Below are 17070 nucleotides of genomic sequence, written 5' to 3'. Positions count from 1 at the left end.
TGGGAGTTACATAGGAAAATGGGCATGAGTAGGTCAGCAGATTAAAAGACAACCCAGACCAGGGGCACCTCTGAGATGAGAGTTGAAAAAAGTCTTTTTAATTATTCTGTTTCTGGGGGCACCTGGGTGGCTCAGTCGTTAAGCGTCTGCCTTCGGCTCAGGTCATGATCCCGGGGTCCTGGGATCGAGCCCCACATCGGGCTCCCTGCTCAGCGGGAAGCCTGCTTCTCCCTCTCCCACTCCCCCTGCTTGTGTTCCCTCTCTGGCTATCTCTCTCTCTGTCAAATAAATAAATAAAATCTTTAAAAAAAAATTATTCTGTTTCTGATGTCTCAGTTGATGTGCTGTTTGGTAATAAAGATTAAGTAGTGACATCATTAATTAGAGACTGAAGTGTCATCAGCAATGATGGCAAATAAATAGCACGGCAGGTTCATCTTATTACCTTTATTAATTTCTCTGGCTTTGATTAATACAGACGTTGGTTGGCTAGGCTTGCAAGTTATGAAACAGTAGCATTTTTGAGGCTTAGTGACTGGAGGCTGCATTCCAATTTTTTATTCGTTTAGAAAACCCTCCTTGGGATGTTTGCATAATCAAATGTAAGTTCACAAATGTTTCTCCTGCCTCATAATCTGCATATGAACAAAATGAGTTTGTTCCCAAACAGACCCTGGAAAAAGCCCAGGACAAATGATTACTCAGTGATAGGAAAAAATGATTCCAGCTGATCCTTCTTCATCTTCTACAAAAGAATGGAAGTGAACAGTTTCTCAGCACTGCGTCCTGGGGCCACACGTGATCAATCTGGTGAAACCACTCAGAAATATGAGGTCAATAAAAGGGAAAGTATTCTAGGAGGAGCTTCCCTGCCAGGAAAGGGGGTTATATGCCACTAGATGCATTGACTTTCTTCCAGTCACTTTTTGTTGTTGTATTGCATATTACCAGATGTTTTGAAACACCAATTTCCATTTCTTTTAGTACTCATAATTTGTAAATGCTTAAAAAGTGATTATGTATTACTTATGCCTGATAGCAATTTGGTGTGATTCTCCCATTTCTTTTTCTCATGTGTCATTATAGCTCTCTAGAAACCAAGGTGAGAATTCCAAAGTTAGTGCTGACCTCAGACATTGTTTTTCTTTGTTAGACATATGGGTTAGGATTTGAAAATGACTAGGAAGAGGTACATTCTTTTTATTCTGATTAAAAAAGACAAGTAAAAGATTAATTTTAGCAGGATAGTTTCTGTTTTTTAAAATCTTGATCCTAAACTCCATGATTAGCAGCCTAAACAAAGTGTTATTAAATGATCACACAGGAAACGGGATTAATGTGACTTCCCATCATTGTGCTAGCCTGGTCCAGCATGATAAGGTGTAGACCTGACCCTTGTAGAATCAGGTTATGCTACCTCATCTGAATCGTGGCAGCAAATAGGAGACAGGATTGCCAGGGACCAAAGCTGTTAGAAGCAATAAGAGCAAAATGCCCATGCAGTTATTGGCTCACACCAGTCAGAGAATCCTAGGATCAGTGAGCAGGAAGTTCGTTTAGCCTCCCAGAATTGCTGTATGCTTCAATTTGCTGGAGTATTCCTCTTATTATCCTGTCCTTACTGGTTTCCTATTTCAAACACTACATGGATGACAAATTCACCTGCTGAGTCACATTTAGCATCTTTTTCTCTTTGCTCTCGAGATGTACAATGGATTTAGGGGAAATCCAAGGTTACAAGACCTGTTTTCTTTTGGAGACGGAAGAAAAGCACACGCTGAGCACTTTCAGCATGAGTGAGGTATCATGGTTGGCAGATGTAGAGACTGAGGCGCAGAGAGATTCTATAACTCTCCCAAGGTCACATGACTAGGAAGAGCGTGGTATAACTGGGGTTTAAGTGAGGTCTCTGACCCTGTGTTTGGTGTTCTTTGCATGCCTCTAAAATGAAGCCATTGCAAACTCTGAAGAAATGCTCTCCCTTGCCTGTATCAGTCCCTCTTTATAAATGCTGCTTTGGCAGATTTCCTTGTATTAAGTGGATGTCTGTGATCGCGCTTTCTTCCACCTCTCTCATTTAATCTCTTTATGAGGTCTGGGGTGTGATGTCTACCAGAGCTGAAAGGAGAAACACTCGTCTACAAGGAGAGCTGGCAGACTGAGATGTGCCACTCATGTTGGATGTTAGTGCTGGGAATGGGTTCCCCAAATCTGCAGTGCCTAGTATCATTAATAGTGAGATGTGCTGAAGGGTAGACCAGATGTCCAGCAGCCAACTGCCTGTATCCAGTCTCAAGCATTCACGTGAAGGAACAAACAGAGCTTCAGAGGAGGGAGCTGACTGTGAAAGTGAGGTCAGGGAAGGTTTGGCAGTGGATATGGGTCCCAGGTCTTACAAGATGTTGAGGCATGGGTGGGTGTAAGGAGTGGGGGGTGGGTGTGGGGTTGGGATGGGTAGAGGGCACTGGATTATGGGGGGCCTTACATATCAAGCTGAGGAGTTTCAGTTTGGCCCCCAAGAAGGTAATAAGGAGCCATTGTAGGTTCTTGAGCAGAGGAGTGGCTCAGAGAAAGCAGTGTTTATTCTACTGTGTGTGTGTGTGTGGGGGGGTGGTGGTGGTTAGATTGACTCTGGGGAGAAACCCTATAAACATTTGTATTTAGGGTGTATGAGGCAAAAGCAGCAGTATTGTCAAGTCAAGGCCAATTTATGTTGCTGTAGAAACTTAGAAAAACAGAGTGCTACAACAGCATCTTTTTCTGTGTCACTTTGTGGGAAGCTACAGGCTTGATGACCAAAGACTGGGAATTAGGGTGTTTAATTTTCACTATCTCTACCTTCTCTATTTGTGGTTGATGTAGGGGTTATTATCCTAGATCATTTTAGGTTGAGCCACATGAAATTTCCATTCTTTTGCAGGTCAAAATGGAAGTACTGGCAAATTCACACGGTTCCATTTAATCAATTTTGTAAATTGTTGGTGATAAGTAGACACAAGCTGGTCTTTAGCTTTCTGGTTGGCTTGATGGGGGTAGGTACCAGGATACTGCTGCTTCTATTTACCCTAAATGTACCACTGTTGTCCTCGGGAGGTGAGGCTGTTGCTGGAGACAAACCCAAAGGTTGTGCTATATTCTTCCTCTTCCTGCTTACAGACCAGGCATTCAGGGTCTCCTGATTTGATTCTCTCACCTTTAAAGAAGAAAACTTTGCTCTGGACTAAGGATTTTTAAGGGGGGAGGAGGGCTTGCACCTTGACATTGTGTTTTCCTAGCACTGCCTAGTAGCTTGATGCAGCCAGAACCCGGTTATGTTGGGGAGGTGAGGGATTGAGTTCTCACGCTTGCCCCCAGACACCAGAGGTTTTGAATGAGTTTGTGATTGCCTGGACAGTGGACTGAGCATGCCTGATGGTGGTGGAGCAGAGCTGCTCTGTCTTCACGTCCTTTGTCTCTGTGCCCTGGGATGGGGACCACTCTTATGGAGCCTCTCCTGGGTTCAGGGATGGGGTGTTCCCAGTTTACTCCCCTCACCACCAGGAATCAGGGCTGGATCTGGCTGAGAACATGCCCCTCCCCTCCCCCGACTCTGGGTACCACAGGGCCAAGTCATTGATCACCCTACCTAAACTCCCTAGTTTCACTGGGACCTTGAGGCCGCAGGTCCCATTATGACTCACCTTACTGTCATCCTCAGTCACTATTCAATGTGTGAGCACTAACAGTGTCTGTCCTGTTTCATGAAGATTCTTATATGGTTCCCTGACATCCCATGCTGGACCCTTCTCTGGGACCCTCCTGAGCCCCCTTCCATGCTAAACTCTTCCTGCATCCCTAATGTATTCATCAAATGCTCCTTTGTCCTTCTGGTTCTCCCCTAAAAATCCCTCTCCTTTCCCTTCCCTGGAACAGAGAATTCTTTTCCATTGACTTAGCCTGATAAATATGTATGGCAGGTCCTACTCTGTGAGAAGCACCACAAGGAAAACAAATGACAACACTAGTCCCCCTGTGCACACACCTTTGAAGGTCCTCTTCCTTGGTATCCTTCCTTAATTTTCCCCATGAGGAAACACAGACTAGTATTACTGCTGTAGAACTTTCTTCCTCTCAACTCTCTGACAAAATTGGAGGCAGACTACAGAGATTATGAGAAGAAAAGGAATAAGAGATGTCCATAAATAGTTGAACTGTAAATGTAAGTGTTAAGCTCATAAATTTATGGCATATGGGATCAGTACCAGCCACTACTTGTCATCCAATCTGACACCTGTGTCTAGATGGAAATCATCTCAGGACAGATTGTGCATTATAATTAAAAAACAAAAAACATTCTGTGTAAATATGCTGGGCCAAATTGCGCATCCTGGCACAATTGGGGTTCTTGCTACAATTCAAATGCACATAAAAATTATTATCTTTAATCTCTTTTTAAAGGAAGCATAAACAGCAGATTCCTACACGTAGGGTAGGACAGATGGATCCTGTGGGGTAATGTAAATAATCCACAGCCCACCCTCATGGTGTAACTCAGTGACACATTCTGTCATTTTCCTGTTTCCTGACCCAGACTGAAATGGAAATTGAACCAATTTTGCCTCAACTGCTTTATTCTGGCTGGGCACAGTTGATCAGGAAATACGTCCTGTTTTATTCAATTATGCAGTTTATCAGGAAATACATTGAGAATGAGCGCATTTTCATTATTAAAGCTCTGAACATTAATATGACCTTGGTTTCTTTCTTTCTTTTTTTTTTTAGTATCAGGAAGAAAAACCATTTAGAGAAGAAAATTTCTATACGTACACTGAAACTTGTTTCAACTTCCTTTCTCTTTCTCTTTCCCTTCCCTTTTTTCTTTCCCTTTCCCTCTCTCTCTTTTTCTCTTTCCTTTCTTTCTCTTCTTCCTTCCTTCCTTCTTTCTCTTCTTCCTTCCTTCCTTCTTTCCTTCCTTCCTCCCTCCCTCCCTTCCTTCCTTTTCTTTCTTTTTTGCAACCCTAAGAAATATCCACCATGTCACGCTGGTCCATGAATTTTTGTGATGCCAAGTGAATTCTGCCTTATCAATATAATATATTACTACCAAAATGATAATTATCATACAAAAGAAATATTGAGACTGTAAGGACAGTATTAATAACTGGCCATCACTGTGCCCTTACTGTGTGCCAAACACCCCTTTAAGTGAACTTTAATTATTTTCCCATTTGCTCTTCACAAAAACCCTGGAAGGAAGGTGTTCTCATTCCTACTTCCTAGATGAAAAAACAGAAACCTGAGTAATTTGCCCACATTCACGCAAGTACCCAGTGGCCATGCCAGGATTCAAATCCAGATCTGTCTTCAGAGTCTGTGGTCATCACCTCTTCACATTTCCACCTCACCTCGAGTGAGTTGAAAGTCAAGCTGAAAAAACTCTTCTTGGCAAAGAGGTGGGTGAGATTTTGGTTCTTTAAGGTTCCAGAATGTTCTGACCTCTTGTTGGTATTTCCTGGGCAGCGAAGCTTAGACCTTTTATCTCAGCTGTATATCCCTGAAAGACAGCTCACTTTAGGGTAGCAGAAGTTGTGTTTCCAGGGTCAGGCCACGCCTAGTGAGGCCTCTCAAGGTGTGGCACATAATGGGGGCTCCTGGGAGGCTTGGAAGAGCCACTCAGGCCCAACGAAGACTTGTTCTGCTTTCCTGATCTCTTACAGGGGAGACTGGGGATTAGACCCAAAGTGCACAGGCTCCAAGATTTTAAGCAGATCCTCAAAGATCACACTTCTATAAAACCGTAATAGAATCAGTGACCTTCAGTAAAGCTTTGGTGAAGGCCAAAGGGCTCTTTGAATCCATCATAACTGACACTGTGTTGTCATTTTCCTCTTGCAGAACATCGAGGCCTGTGTGACCACTCTCTAGAATCTTTAAGCTCCAGAATCACGGAGCGGAAGCTGCAGGGCACATGGCTGCCTGCTGGCCGAGGGAATCTGGAGAAACCACTCCTGGGGCCACGCGGCTCTGTGGTGCCCATGTTCAGCACTCAGAATGGTCTTCACTCCGTCCATGCTGACAGTAGTACCCTAAAGCCCAGGGTGGTGACCGTGGTGAAGCTGGGTGGGCACCCCCTCCGGAAGATCACTCTGCTCCTCAACAGACGGTCCGTGCAGAGCTTTGAGCAGCTCTTGGCGGACATCTCTGAGGCCCTGGGCTTTCCCAGATGGAAGAACGATCGCGTGAGAAAACTCTTCAACCTCAAGGGCAGGGAGATCAGGAGTGTCTCTGATTTCTTCCGGGAAGGGGACGCTTTCATAGCCATGGGCAAAGAACCGTTGACGCTGAAGAACATTCAGGTAGCTATAGAAGAACTGTACCCCAGCAAAGCCCGGGCCCTGACACTGACCCAGCACAGCCGAGCCCCTTCTCCCAGGCTGAGAAACAGGCTTCATAGCAGGGCCCTGAGAGGGGGACACCACTGTGGGGAGACCGAGGCTGCCAAGAGCTGCGGTGAGGCTTCCCGGTCCAAGGCAGCCATCAGTCATCAGGGAAAGGCCCCCGTGGAGCCAGCGCTGGGGGACAGGGCCAGGCCCCAGAAGAAGTGGGTCGGGGGGAAGTGGGAGCCTGAACCGGGCAGCAGGCCGCCCAGGGAAGCCACTCTGGAGAGACCTGCGAGCGGAGAGAAGCACCTGGGCGTGGAGATCGAAAGGACCTCGGGTGAGCTCATCCGATGTGAGAAGTGCAAGAGAGAGAGGGAGCTCCAGCAGGGCCTGCAGAGGGAGCGGCTGTCCCTGGGGACCAGTGAGCTGGACTTGGGCAAGTGCCACAGGTATGACGCAGCGGAGAAGCTGGTGAGGACCAGGAGCTGCAGGCGGTCCCCCGAGGCCCACCGTGCAGGCGGGGAGGAAGCGTGGAAGGGCGAGAGCCACAGGAGCAGCCCCAGGAACCCCACTCAGGAGCTGAGGAGGCCCGGGAAAAACCCGGACAAGAAGGAGGACAGAGACCCCGAAGGTCAGGAAGGTCAAGCTCAGGCAGCCGCCAAGGCCAAGAGGGAGCTCGGCGAAGCCCAGCCCGTCAGAGAGGAGGGGCTGCGGGACGTGAGGAGGGAGGCCAGGAGCGCCTGCAGGAACAGGCCAGGCGGCCGGCAGCCCAGGGAGCAGCAGACGGAGCCCGAGGCACTCCCGGGGCCGCGCGGGGGCGAGCAGGACGCGGACCGGGAGAAGCAGCCCTGTACGCCGGCGTCAGGGGCCAGAAAACCGGCCGCTCGCGGGGAGAGGGAGCCCAGGGGCGGTCGGAAGCGGCGGCCCGCGGGCCTCCTGGCGACCGACGTGCACAAGCACTACGAGGCGGGCCGCGTGCTCGGGGACGGCAACTTCGCGGTGGTCAAGGAGTGCCGGCACCGCGAGACCCGGCAGGCCTACGCCATGAAGATCATCGACAAGTCCAAGCTCAAGGGCAAGGAGGACATGGTGGACAGCGAGATCCTGATCATCCAGAGCCTCTCCCACCCCAACATCGTGAAGCTGCACGAGGTGTACGAGACGGAGGCGGAAATCTACCTGATCATGGAGTACGTGCAGGGTGGGGACCTCTTCGACGCCATCATGGAGAGCGTGAAGTTCGCCGAGCGCGACGCCGCGCTCATGCTCATGGACTTGTGCAGGGCGCTGGTGCACCTGCACGACAAGAGCATCGTCCACCGGGACCTCAAGCCGGAAAACCTGCTGGTAAGCCCTGACCTCCTGCTGGTAGGGAAGCATGTCTCCTGCACTGTTATCCCCCCATTCTGGAACACGGCCTTCGTGTTATTTTAACATTCTGTGCCAGTATTTAAAACTCTGGTTATAGGTCCTGAGTTGCTGAGATGCGTTGGTGTTGATGACATTATTGAAAAAGCAACCTTCCAATTTAAATAGAACGGGAAGTGCTTCCTCATTCCTGGGAGAAAAATGCTTCCGCCTTGACAGTGACCGGGTGGACTTAATTTCGGGTGTATTTGCACAGCCTCTGGCCTTGGTGCCAGCAGCAGATTCCCCTGTGGGCTTTGTATCACCTTTGCACGGAAACTCCCCCTGGCCTTTTGAAGAGAACCTCTTGTCAGGGGTATTCAAAAGGCTCAGCACTGCGGGGGCCCTTGTGTGAGGTGGGTGAGAGGCTGGCTCAAGAGTCCGATAACCTGGCTTTCTTAGTTACTTGCTGTAGGATAAGTCTTTCACCTCTCTGGGCCTTTGTTTCCTCATTTATAAAAGAGAAATAGCAATAGTACTTATCTGGCACGGCTGAGGGAGGATGTCTGGGAGCTGGCCTGGCATTCACCGCTCAGCTGTGGTGTTTTCCTGTTGACAATAGACAGTCTCAGAGAACACCAGCACCGGATAAGGACACTCCGCGACCATGATGGATCCAGACAAAAGCAAGACCCCTTTATAATTATGTCCAAATGCAGATAAAACCAAGATTGTCCAAACCACAAAGATGGCCACACATTCACTTTTGGCTACTAGGGGTGACTTCCTCCTACCTTCTTGGTAAGAATTACTGAGGCATCCAATTGTAGAATTACCCTCACTTCCTGACAGTATCCAGTTCGGAGCAAAATCCTGCTTTCTTGAGCCCTCCCCCAAATCACCTAACAACCCCAATCTTAAAGTCCTTTGAACACCCTCTTATTTGGCTTACTGGATCCCAGTGGTGTGCATTCTCTCTTATTGCAATGAGTCCGTAAACCCAGTGTTCCTTAACTGCAAGTGTGTTCCTGGTGGTCTCTGTGAGCACAGCATGCTTCACATGGTCACCCTCTGGCACCTTTATCCTACTTTTTTTTTCCTTTTAAGATCTTATTTATTTATTTGAGAGAGAGACAGAGACAGAGAGAGAGAGAGAGAAAGAGAGGGAGAGCATGAGTGGGGGGACGGGCAGGCAGAGGGAGAAGTAGACTCCCTGCTGAGCAGGAAACTGGATGAGGGGCTTGATCCCAGGACCCTGGGATCATGACCTGAGCTGAAGGCAGATGCTTAACCACCTGAGCCACCCAGGCGCCCCATCCCACTTTCTTCTTAGCCCTGATCGCCACCTGATACGTTCCCTATTTATTCTTCTTTTTTCTTTGTCCTCTTACAGGAAAGACAGTCCCATGATAGCAGTGCTTTGTTTCATTCAGACTTTACCCCAAAACCTTGAACAGTTCTGTCACATGGTGAACCATCTTTAAATAGTAGTTAGATGAAGGAAGGAATTCAGATCAGAGCGTGCTGCCTGCCAAACAGCAAGCATTCTGTCAGTGGTGGCTACCATCATTATTATTCCTTTAGAAATGACTCTGATGTTAAGGTGGATATCACGAGCAGGCATCCAGAGCCGGATTGCTGCAGATAGAGCACCAGCGAATGGGGAAAATGATCTCCATGAGCCACGTTTTTATTTATGTTTTCCTTTTTGGCAGGGCTTTAGCCTGTTTTCTTAAATTTCATGCCTGTAGACCCAGCCTGGGAGTATCATTCCTCGGTACATTCATATATCTGTAAACTGTGCCCACGAGCAAACAGAAATACTGAGTAAATCAAACAAAGTATCTGGTGAAATGAAGTCAATGTTGACCACAAAGTTGAGCGACCTTGTTTTGGCCCAAATTTATAGAATTGAAGAAGCAGTTTGACTGGTTTCTTGAGAGGTCTGAAATACCATCACATGTCTCCCTCTGAAAAAAGTTCATTTCTGCCTTAGCTGGGTGTTCTCATCCTTTCTTCAGCTGCTTTTTGATTGTTTCTGTCTTTTGGGTCTGAGCCTGTGCGTTCTCCGTGTGCAGTGTACTGTTCGCTGTTTATTATGGAGACATTCGAATGAGCCTCTGATCTTTTCACTGAATTGTCTCAGCAGAAGAGGTTCTGATTAGAGGCTTGGGTGGGTCCCCCTGAGCTGACCATTCTGGGCATGGGCCTAACCAAGCATTATAACGGTTATACAAGTTCTTGAGTATGTGGAAGGAGATAATGTATCCTCTAGGATTAATTTCTTTTGGGGACAGTCATCTCCGCTTGCATTTTCTCAGCCGGGTCCTTGAGCCAGTGTGTCGAGCCAGCTTATCTCTTGGGCAATAGCAGCTCTCACCTGTGTTACGGATGCACTCGTCAGCAGTTTTTAAAACGGAAAAAGCACCGGTTTAGATTTCATGGAGAAGTTTACTTGAGGAATTAGAGAAACTGCAAGGAATATGTTTAGTTTGGACAAGCTGACTGCCTTTTAGAGGTCATTTGACAACTCTGCATGGATTTAAATGTCAGGACATGTGTGTTGTTAGTGCCTTTAAGGGCAATGAGGTGTGTACGTGTGTGTGTGTGTGTGTGGTGTTGGGGACGTGTGTGTGTGTGTTCTAGAGAGAGGCGCACAGCTACAGAGGAGCTGTAATTTTTCAGTCTCAATACATGAGTTATTCATTGGTGTTGGTTGCAACTTATATTTAGACCCTTTTCTCTTTTATGACTTCAAGGAAAGCCCGCTTTTTTTTTAAATGAACTTTTTTTTGTGGTGGTATGGCTCCTTCAGAAACTGCCAAGAGCTCCATATTTGAGCCATCTTTTGTGAAATAGGTTAATATCTTTTCTGTCCCGTGGATACTTTGTCAGCTTGCATTTATCAAAATGAACAGGTCTGTCACCTTTATAAGCCACGTTAGTCTTTTTTCTGGGTGAGTGAAGTTCAACATATTGTTATGTCAAGTCTAAATGCTCTCTAATGTCAGTGTTTTTGGCTTTTCAGACAGAGTTCTGGATAGTGTTGGATTTGGCAGTGGGCTCATTGTCTGGGCTTAGAAGGGTGTCATCTCTCAACTTGCTGGTCTGATAACACATCACAAACTTGCTTGGTCTTCTAAGACTTACTATTCCTAAATACCACCGTGGTGACCACTGTCTCTCAATGAATGTTCTTCAGTTGCCTTTAATTTAGTGTTTTGCGCTTGTGCTGAGCTTTGTATTATCAAAGTGATTGTTTCTTTATCCTTCAGTAGATGGCCACTTTCTGTATTAAGACCTGACTTTGCTAAACTTAGGAAAGTGATTTCACGTTAGAACTAATATCTGACTACATGAGTGATTATAACTGTTGCTTCTTTTAGAGACTTTCTGAATGTGCAAAGAGCTCTTTATGAATATAGCAAACTTACCATGTTACTTTAATCAACAGAAATATTAGTGTCTAATAATTGGGCCCCGGGGTACAATTTTAGGCCTGTATTACTGACTTTGTCTATTTGTACTGATCACACTTCCTGATAAGATGCTAGCACTCCTCTTCCCTTTGGTTATTTCGACTCCTGAGATCTTGCAAAAGAAGTTTTAATTAGGAGAATTTCCAGCTTGCAGAAATGTTAATTGCTTCTCCTGCCAGTATGTGCCTCCCTTGGTGGGGTCGGAATGTGCTGTGTGTTGACGGGGCCCTGGGAGGGAGGGAGGGGGTGGACAGGAGCCAGAGAGGTGAGGATGATGAGAGCAGCCCACGCAGGGTGGGAAATGGGCAGGCCAGGCCCCTGATGGCCGACAGCTGTGATATTGCCTACAGCAAAGAAGGCTGAGCGAGTGGGTGGGGGAAGACGCTGAGGAGAGGTCAGACAGGAGCAAGGTCATTTGAGACCGTCTGTCCCAGAGGAAGGGCAAGAGAAGGGACAGGTTCCCGCTCTGGAAACAGGCTGAAAGGAAGGAAATGGGCAGCAGGCACGGTGGCTGCAAAGTGCTTGGAGCAGAGACCCTCGGAATCCAGGGCAAATGGTGGTGGGCAGCCGTAGGGTCAGGTCACAGCTCATCAAGGATAAATGTGGTACTCTTTCTGGCCTCTCGTGGGTTCTGGGAAGGAACAGACTTTTCTAGGTTTTTAACTGCTGCATGCAGCTAGGACAAGGCCGTGACTGACGTCCCCAAGGCTGGTAAGGAAAATCTGGAAGGATAAAAAATGGCCCACCACACTCCTTGCCCGTTCTTCCTGGAAAAGAAACCTATCCAGTCATTTTGTTCATTTTAATTCTCTAAGTTCTTTTTTCCACTTCTACTTGGATGCACAAGAAGGACTCAGTGCTTAGTGCTGTGAGCGGGTCTGTGATGCACAATTCTCCCTGGCCGGCAGGACTTCTCTTTTTCCAGCTCCAGCTTCAGTCTTCTTTCCCCTTAGCATCTAAGACAGAGGCGTCCAGGTCCTCTCCTTAGCGGCCCAAGTATTCATGAATGCATTTATATACTGATTGCGTTCACTAAACATTTGATGCCTATGAAGCATATCTCGTTAAGGTATACTTAATAAAATCAAGAAATGGGGATTTCAGCGATAACAGGAAATCACGAAAGAAAAAGTGCAGTGATATAAGCCTTTCGGTCATTGGCCAATATTGATCAAGTTTGTGAGAAGACAGGTTTGTAAGAGACCATCTCAAGAATCCCAGAGTGAATTCCAGCAGGAGACATCAAGAGTTATGACTTCAGGCTTGTATCAGTGAGAGTGGCTCGTGGTCTCCATTTTAACAGTTTCCAGGAAAATAAAAAGTATCCATATAGTAAGTGAACCCACATATTGTCTAAGGCTTGACCACATAGCCAGAAGTTTCAGGAAATTTCTTAAAGTCTTCAAAATTCTAGATACTGGGTCATTTTGATAACTGAGGTTTTCCTCTGTTTGTTCCTTCTGAAAGAGTCACCTACAAGGGTGGATGTCTGATAATTTACCATTTAATTATCAGCAACAGAGACAGCTTGAAAGCATGATTGAAAATGTTGCTGAACGTTGCTAAATCACTTCTAAAATTGTGACTCCATTCCCCCAAGGAGTCCTGAAGTTCAGGTCCTTTAGTAAAGGTGCATAACAGCAATCTGCTAATGTCTTCTTTTTTTTTTTTTTAAATATTTGCTCTTCTTCTTTTTTTTTTAAGATTTTATTTATTTATTTGAGAGAGAGAGAATGAGAGACAGAGAGGATGAGAGTCAGAGGGAGAAGCAGACTCCCTGCCGAGCAGGGAGCCCGATGTGGGACTCGATCCCGGGACTCCAGGATCATGACCTGAGCCGAAGGCAGATGCTTAACCGACTGAGCCACCCAGGCGCCCTCTGCTAATGTCTTCTTAATACTTGTATTCATGTGTGTTGTTGCTGCTCTGAGTGATTTCTTGTGAGCTATTCGAGGATCTAAGATTAAGTTTCTTAAAAATCTGTATTTTCAAAATGCCCTTAATCTGAGGAAGCAAATTGGTGAGTCCCTTCAACGAGTGTCCAGGGTCTAAGATCTGGTTGTCTAATTGCAGTAATCTGAAACCCCTGGCTCTGTTCCAGCTTCTTCCAGATGTCCTGCGTGTTAGGGGTTATGTGAGGATATGGAGAGGAAGGCTAGAGAGAGGGAAGGAAGGAAGGAAGGAAGGAAGGAGAGGGACAGATTAAAACAGATAAAGGCACAGAGATAGAGATGGGGCGGGGCAAACTCAGCTGTGGGTCTTCCTTTTCCCACTTTCTCATTCATTAAACCTTGCCGACGTGATTGTAATGTTCTGACTGGGCCTTCTGGCTAAGGACTCCGTAGACCTGGGCATTGTGTGTGGATGCCGATATACCGTTGATCCCCCACCCCAACCTTTAATTTCTAACTACTGTTTTGGGCAAGGAGACTCCACTTTTCCGTATCGAGACAAAACTCTTAAAATCCCTTTCAGTCAGTCGGGTAGAATATATAGAATCAGGTTAAAGGATGATTTGTCTAAGAATCTCATGTGGGCCACATGCTCAGGCATTTGACCACAGGTGCCTTTTCAAGATGGTAAATTTCCCCTGTAGGAACCATCTCTGATGTTTTGACCTTGTCAGATTCCATGGCACAACTGGAGGCCCATGAATAAGTAATGGTGACCATGACAATAGTAATTCTGTTGGTCATAACTCTGACTTTCCTGGGTAGGACCTTGACCTTGGGAATTTTGATAAATTACGTGCACGGCCATACCGTGGTGGGCTTGGTGTTTCATGTCAGTTCATTACCTCTCCAGGAAGGAGTTGGAGGCAGAAACATAGAGATGTGTGCCCGTGGAGAGTTTGCATCCAGGGGAGCGGGGTGAATTGTCAGGGCTGAGCAGAGGCTAAGGAGAGGGAGAGGACACCCGTCTTGGCTCTCCTTGGTGCAGCTGAGCTACCTTCCTGCTGCCATGGGACCACGTGACTAACAGTGGGGTAAATCAGCACTTCTTAAATCGCCATGTGCACGGGAATCTTGATAAGATGCAGATGCTGATTTAGTGGGTGTGGGAGGGGCCTGAGATGCTGCATTTATAATAAGTTCCCAGGTGGTGCTAATGGTCTGCAGAGCATACCTTGTGGAGCAAGGGCTCAAACAATGAAGACATCTAGTTGTCTCAGTGACAAGAAGCCTGGAGACAAGTGGTTGCAGGGATGGTTAATGGAGCAGGTCAAAGATCTCAAGGCGGTTTTTGCCATTTCCCTCAGGGCCCGCAAGTGTCTACCACGCTCCAAGGATCACATTGTCACACTCACATAAATGGCAGGAGAAATAGGGGGTGGACTCTTGCTGGTGTTCTCCCCTTTCTAAAGTGGAGGACACTCTGGCTCAGGAGCTCCTCAGCACACTTCCTGTTCTGTCTCATTGGCCAGGATGGGTCCCTCAGCGTGGGGCTCTTGGATAGGGAACGAGAAGGGTCCTTGCAAGGGAAGCTTCTTCAAGGGCTGTGCCGAGAATGACCTTGGGGTTCCAGCTACCCTCCTCCGCTGGTTTATCTCTTTTCAAGTTCAGATTTTATGTGTCAAGTTTGTTTTTTACCTGCGGATCAAGCCCCGCCCACATTCACGGGTTGTGGGGAGCAAGTGAAAGCCGTTTAGCTTTTAGGTACTTAGGTGTGGCTGCAAAATGGTAATGTTTCTAGTATTATTTTAGGTAAAACTTTGGTTTTAACAAATGTCAGGGACTCAAGGTGGTGAAGGATAGAATCAGGGAGACTGCAAAAATCTTCCCTTCCTTTTAGTTAATTGATTCAAAGGGACTGAATTACACCTGTGATGGGGTACACATGGTGCTCGCTATAGACCCAGCACTGCTCCAAGCCCTTTGCTCCTGCTACCTGCTGTATACACCCCGTGCAGTAAGTGCACTTACCTCTCTTTACAGGGAAGGAAACTTAGGCCCAGAGAGGTTGAGTAACTTGCTCAGAGTCACACAGCAAATGAGGAGAAGTGGGATTTGAACCCAGGACCCTTCCAAGCTCCTGGACACTCTGCTAGACTGGTGCTTGGCAGATCTTAACATTTTTTTTTTCTGTCCCTAAATGCTGAAACTGAGATGAAAGAGATCCTTTCTTGCTGCATGGTTTCAAATTCTGGTAGATTGTAGCATAGCCACAGAAAGTTAGGTCTGCATGGGAAGTCTAGAGACCTCTCCCATATGGTAGGTGATAAAATAGGCTCAGAAAAAGTCAAGGTGGGGGTCATCTGGCTCTTTTGGTGTAAGCAGAGCTAAAACAAAAATCCAGATAATTCCAGTCCTACTTCTGAGCTCTTTTGCAAAACACATGCTGACAGTTCAGTTGCTTGACTGGATTAAATGATTTCCTTAGAAAGTTCAATGCTGAATGTGGACTTTGGTCCCTTGAGAGCTGGGGGTTGGGGGGGGTGGGGGACCTGGCTGGGTTCCAGTATCAGGAAGACTGAGAAGCTGGTGAGGAGGAGCATACTCTTTGTGTTTCCATACAGAGAGAGAGGAGAGTATGGAAATCACACATTAGTCCAAGCATTGGTTTGGAAACATCCTGTACCTCAATGGTCTCTTTTTCCGGGGGTAGTCACTTTAGTCTGAACCTGATGGTGATGGCCCTATTTCTCTTGTTCTACGCGAGGATTCTCCACTGACTGTTGGCGTTTGGGCAGGATGACTCTGCTGTGGGGGCTGTCCTGGGCATTGTAGGAGGTTTAGCAGCTTCCTGGCCTCTACCCACTGGATGCCACTAGCATCGCCCTGAGGTGTGATAACCAAAAATACCTCCAGACGCCGTCTGGTATCTCTTGGGTGGTAGTAGAGGACTGTCTCTGGAGAATCACTATCTATACTTGTTGCACTGAGACATTGACTCTGTGCTCCCACCTGATTAGAGCCCACGTCCCATCAGAGCACGCACAAACTTTATTGTCCTGTCATTTTAGCACGTTAGTCACGATTCTGTGCACTTTGCATTTTCATAGAATTCTCACATCAACCCTATGAGGAAGGCTTCATTACTTCCATGTACACGTGGGGAAACTGAGGCTACACCACACCGAGGGGATGGCCGGAGATCCCCCAGCGGGGGGTGTCTGGCCACAGAGCCTGGGGGGTAGTCCCTGGATGCCGTGTCTTTTTAACCCAGTGTTGGGTGTGGATGTGGAAGAGTGGAGGGTGGACTGTAGATGTTTCCTGGCTCAAGTAGGGTGGGCCCGTGGTCGGCCACTCACTTCAGGTCACCACCTGATTGTCTGATGTGATGAGCATCTCAAACTCAGGATGCTGAAACCGGGTTTCACACGGAACCTGCGCCTCTTCCAGACTTCTCCAGCCCAGAGCACGGCTGCATCATCACCTAAACAGACGTGCTATCTCCCAACTTAAGAAAACAAACCTTGTTTCCTCCACGTCCCCCTCAGCTACTACCCCACTTTTATGAACTACACACCCCACCCCCTGAAAGAGGTGTCTGTCCGCCCTGTTTGCGGTTTTCCACGTTCTGTTCCATCCTGAACTCCAGGCGGGCTCTCACCCCCATATTGGGCTGCAGCCCCCCTTCTCTGTCACATGGGGCCCCCACCGGCCCAGCTGCTGGTGGCAGGAAGCTTAGTTGCCCCAGAGCCCCTTTCCTCACCCTCCCCGTTCAAACCTTCTCTTTGCCCTTAGGATGGCACTTGTCCCCACCTCCACTCCACCACCAGAGACCAAGCCACCATTATCTCCTGTTGGAACTATGGTAGTGGCCTCCTCACTGGTCCTCTCTCTTCCTCTAAAGGCCATCTTCTCCCAGAAGCCGGAGTGATCTCCGAATGTAAACCAGACCCTATAACTCCTTTGCTCAGAGTCATCATTGGCTTTCTGTCA

At 47.3% G+C, this 17070-nt stretch overlaps 1 protein-coding gene across 3 annotated transcripts in view; it reads left to right on the top strand.

Moving 5' to 3' along the window:
- Window positions 1-308: 308 nt before the first annotated feature.
- The window catches only part of DCLK3 (doublecortin like kinase 3), a 32247-nt gene continuing 15485 nt past the window's right edge, over window positions 309-17070 (top strand). For all 3 annotated transcript variants that reach the window (XR_014146306.1, XM_081824123.1, XM_081824111.1), the window contains exons 1-2: window positions 309-833; window positions 5875-7706. Coding sequence is in view for 2 of the 3 variants with exons in the window: in XM_081824123.1 (XP_081680249.1) it covers window positions 6015-7706 (1692 nt within the window). In the remaining variant the exon portion in view is untranslated. The remainder of the gene's footprint in view (window positions 834-5874; window positions 7707-17070) is intronic.

The sequence above is a fragment of the Leptonychotes weddellii genome, chromosome 1, assembly GCF_054177405.1.
Source record: "Leptonychotes weddellii isolate Sample4059 chromosome 1, ASM5417740v2, whole genome shotgun sequence".
NCBI classification, from domain to species: Eukaryota; Metazoa; Chordata; class Mammalia; order Carnivora; family Phocidae; genus Leptonychotes; species Leptonychotes weddellii.
Note: the sequence above shows the minus strand (reverse complement) of the source record. Positions and strands in the feature narration are given on the sequence as shown.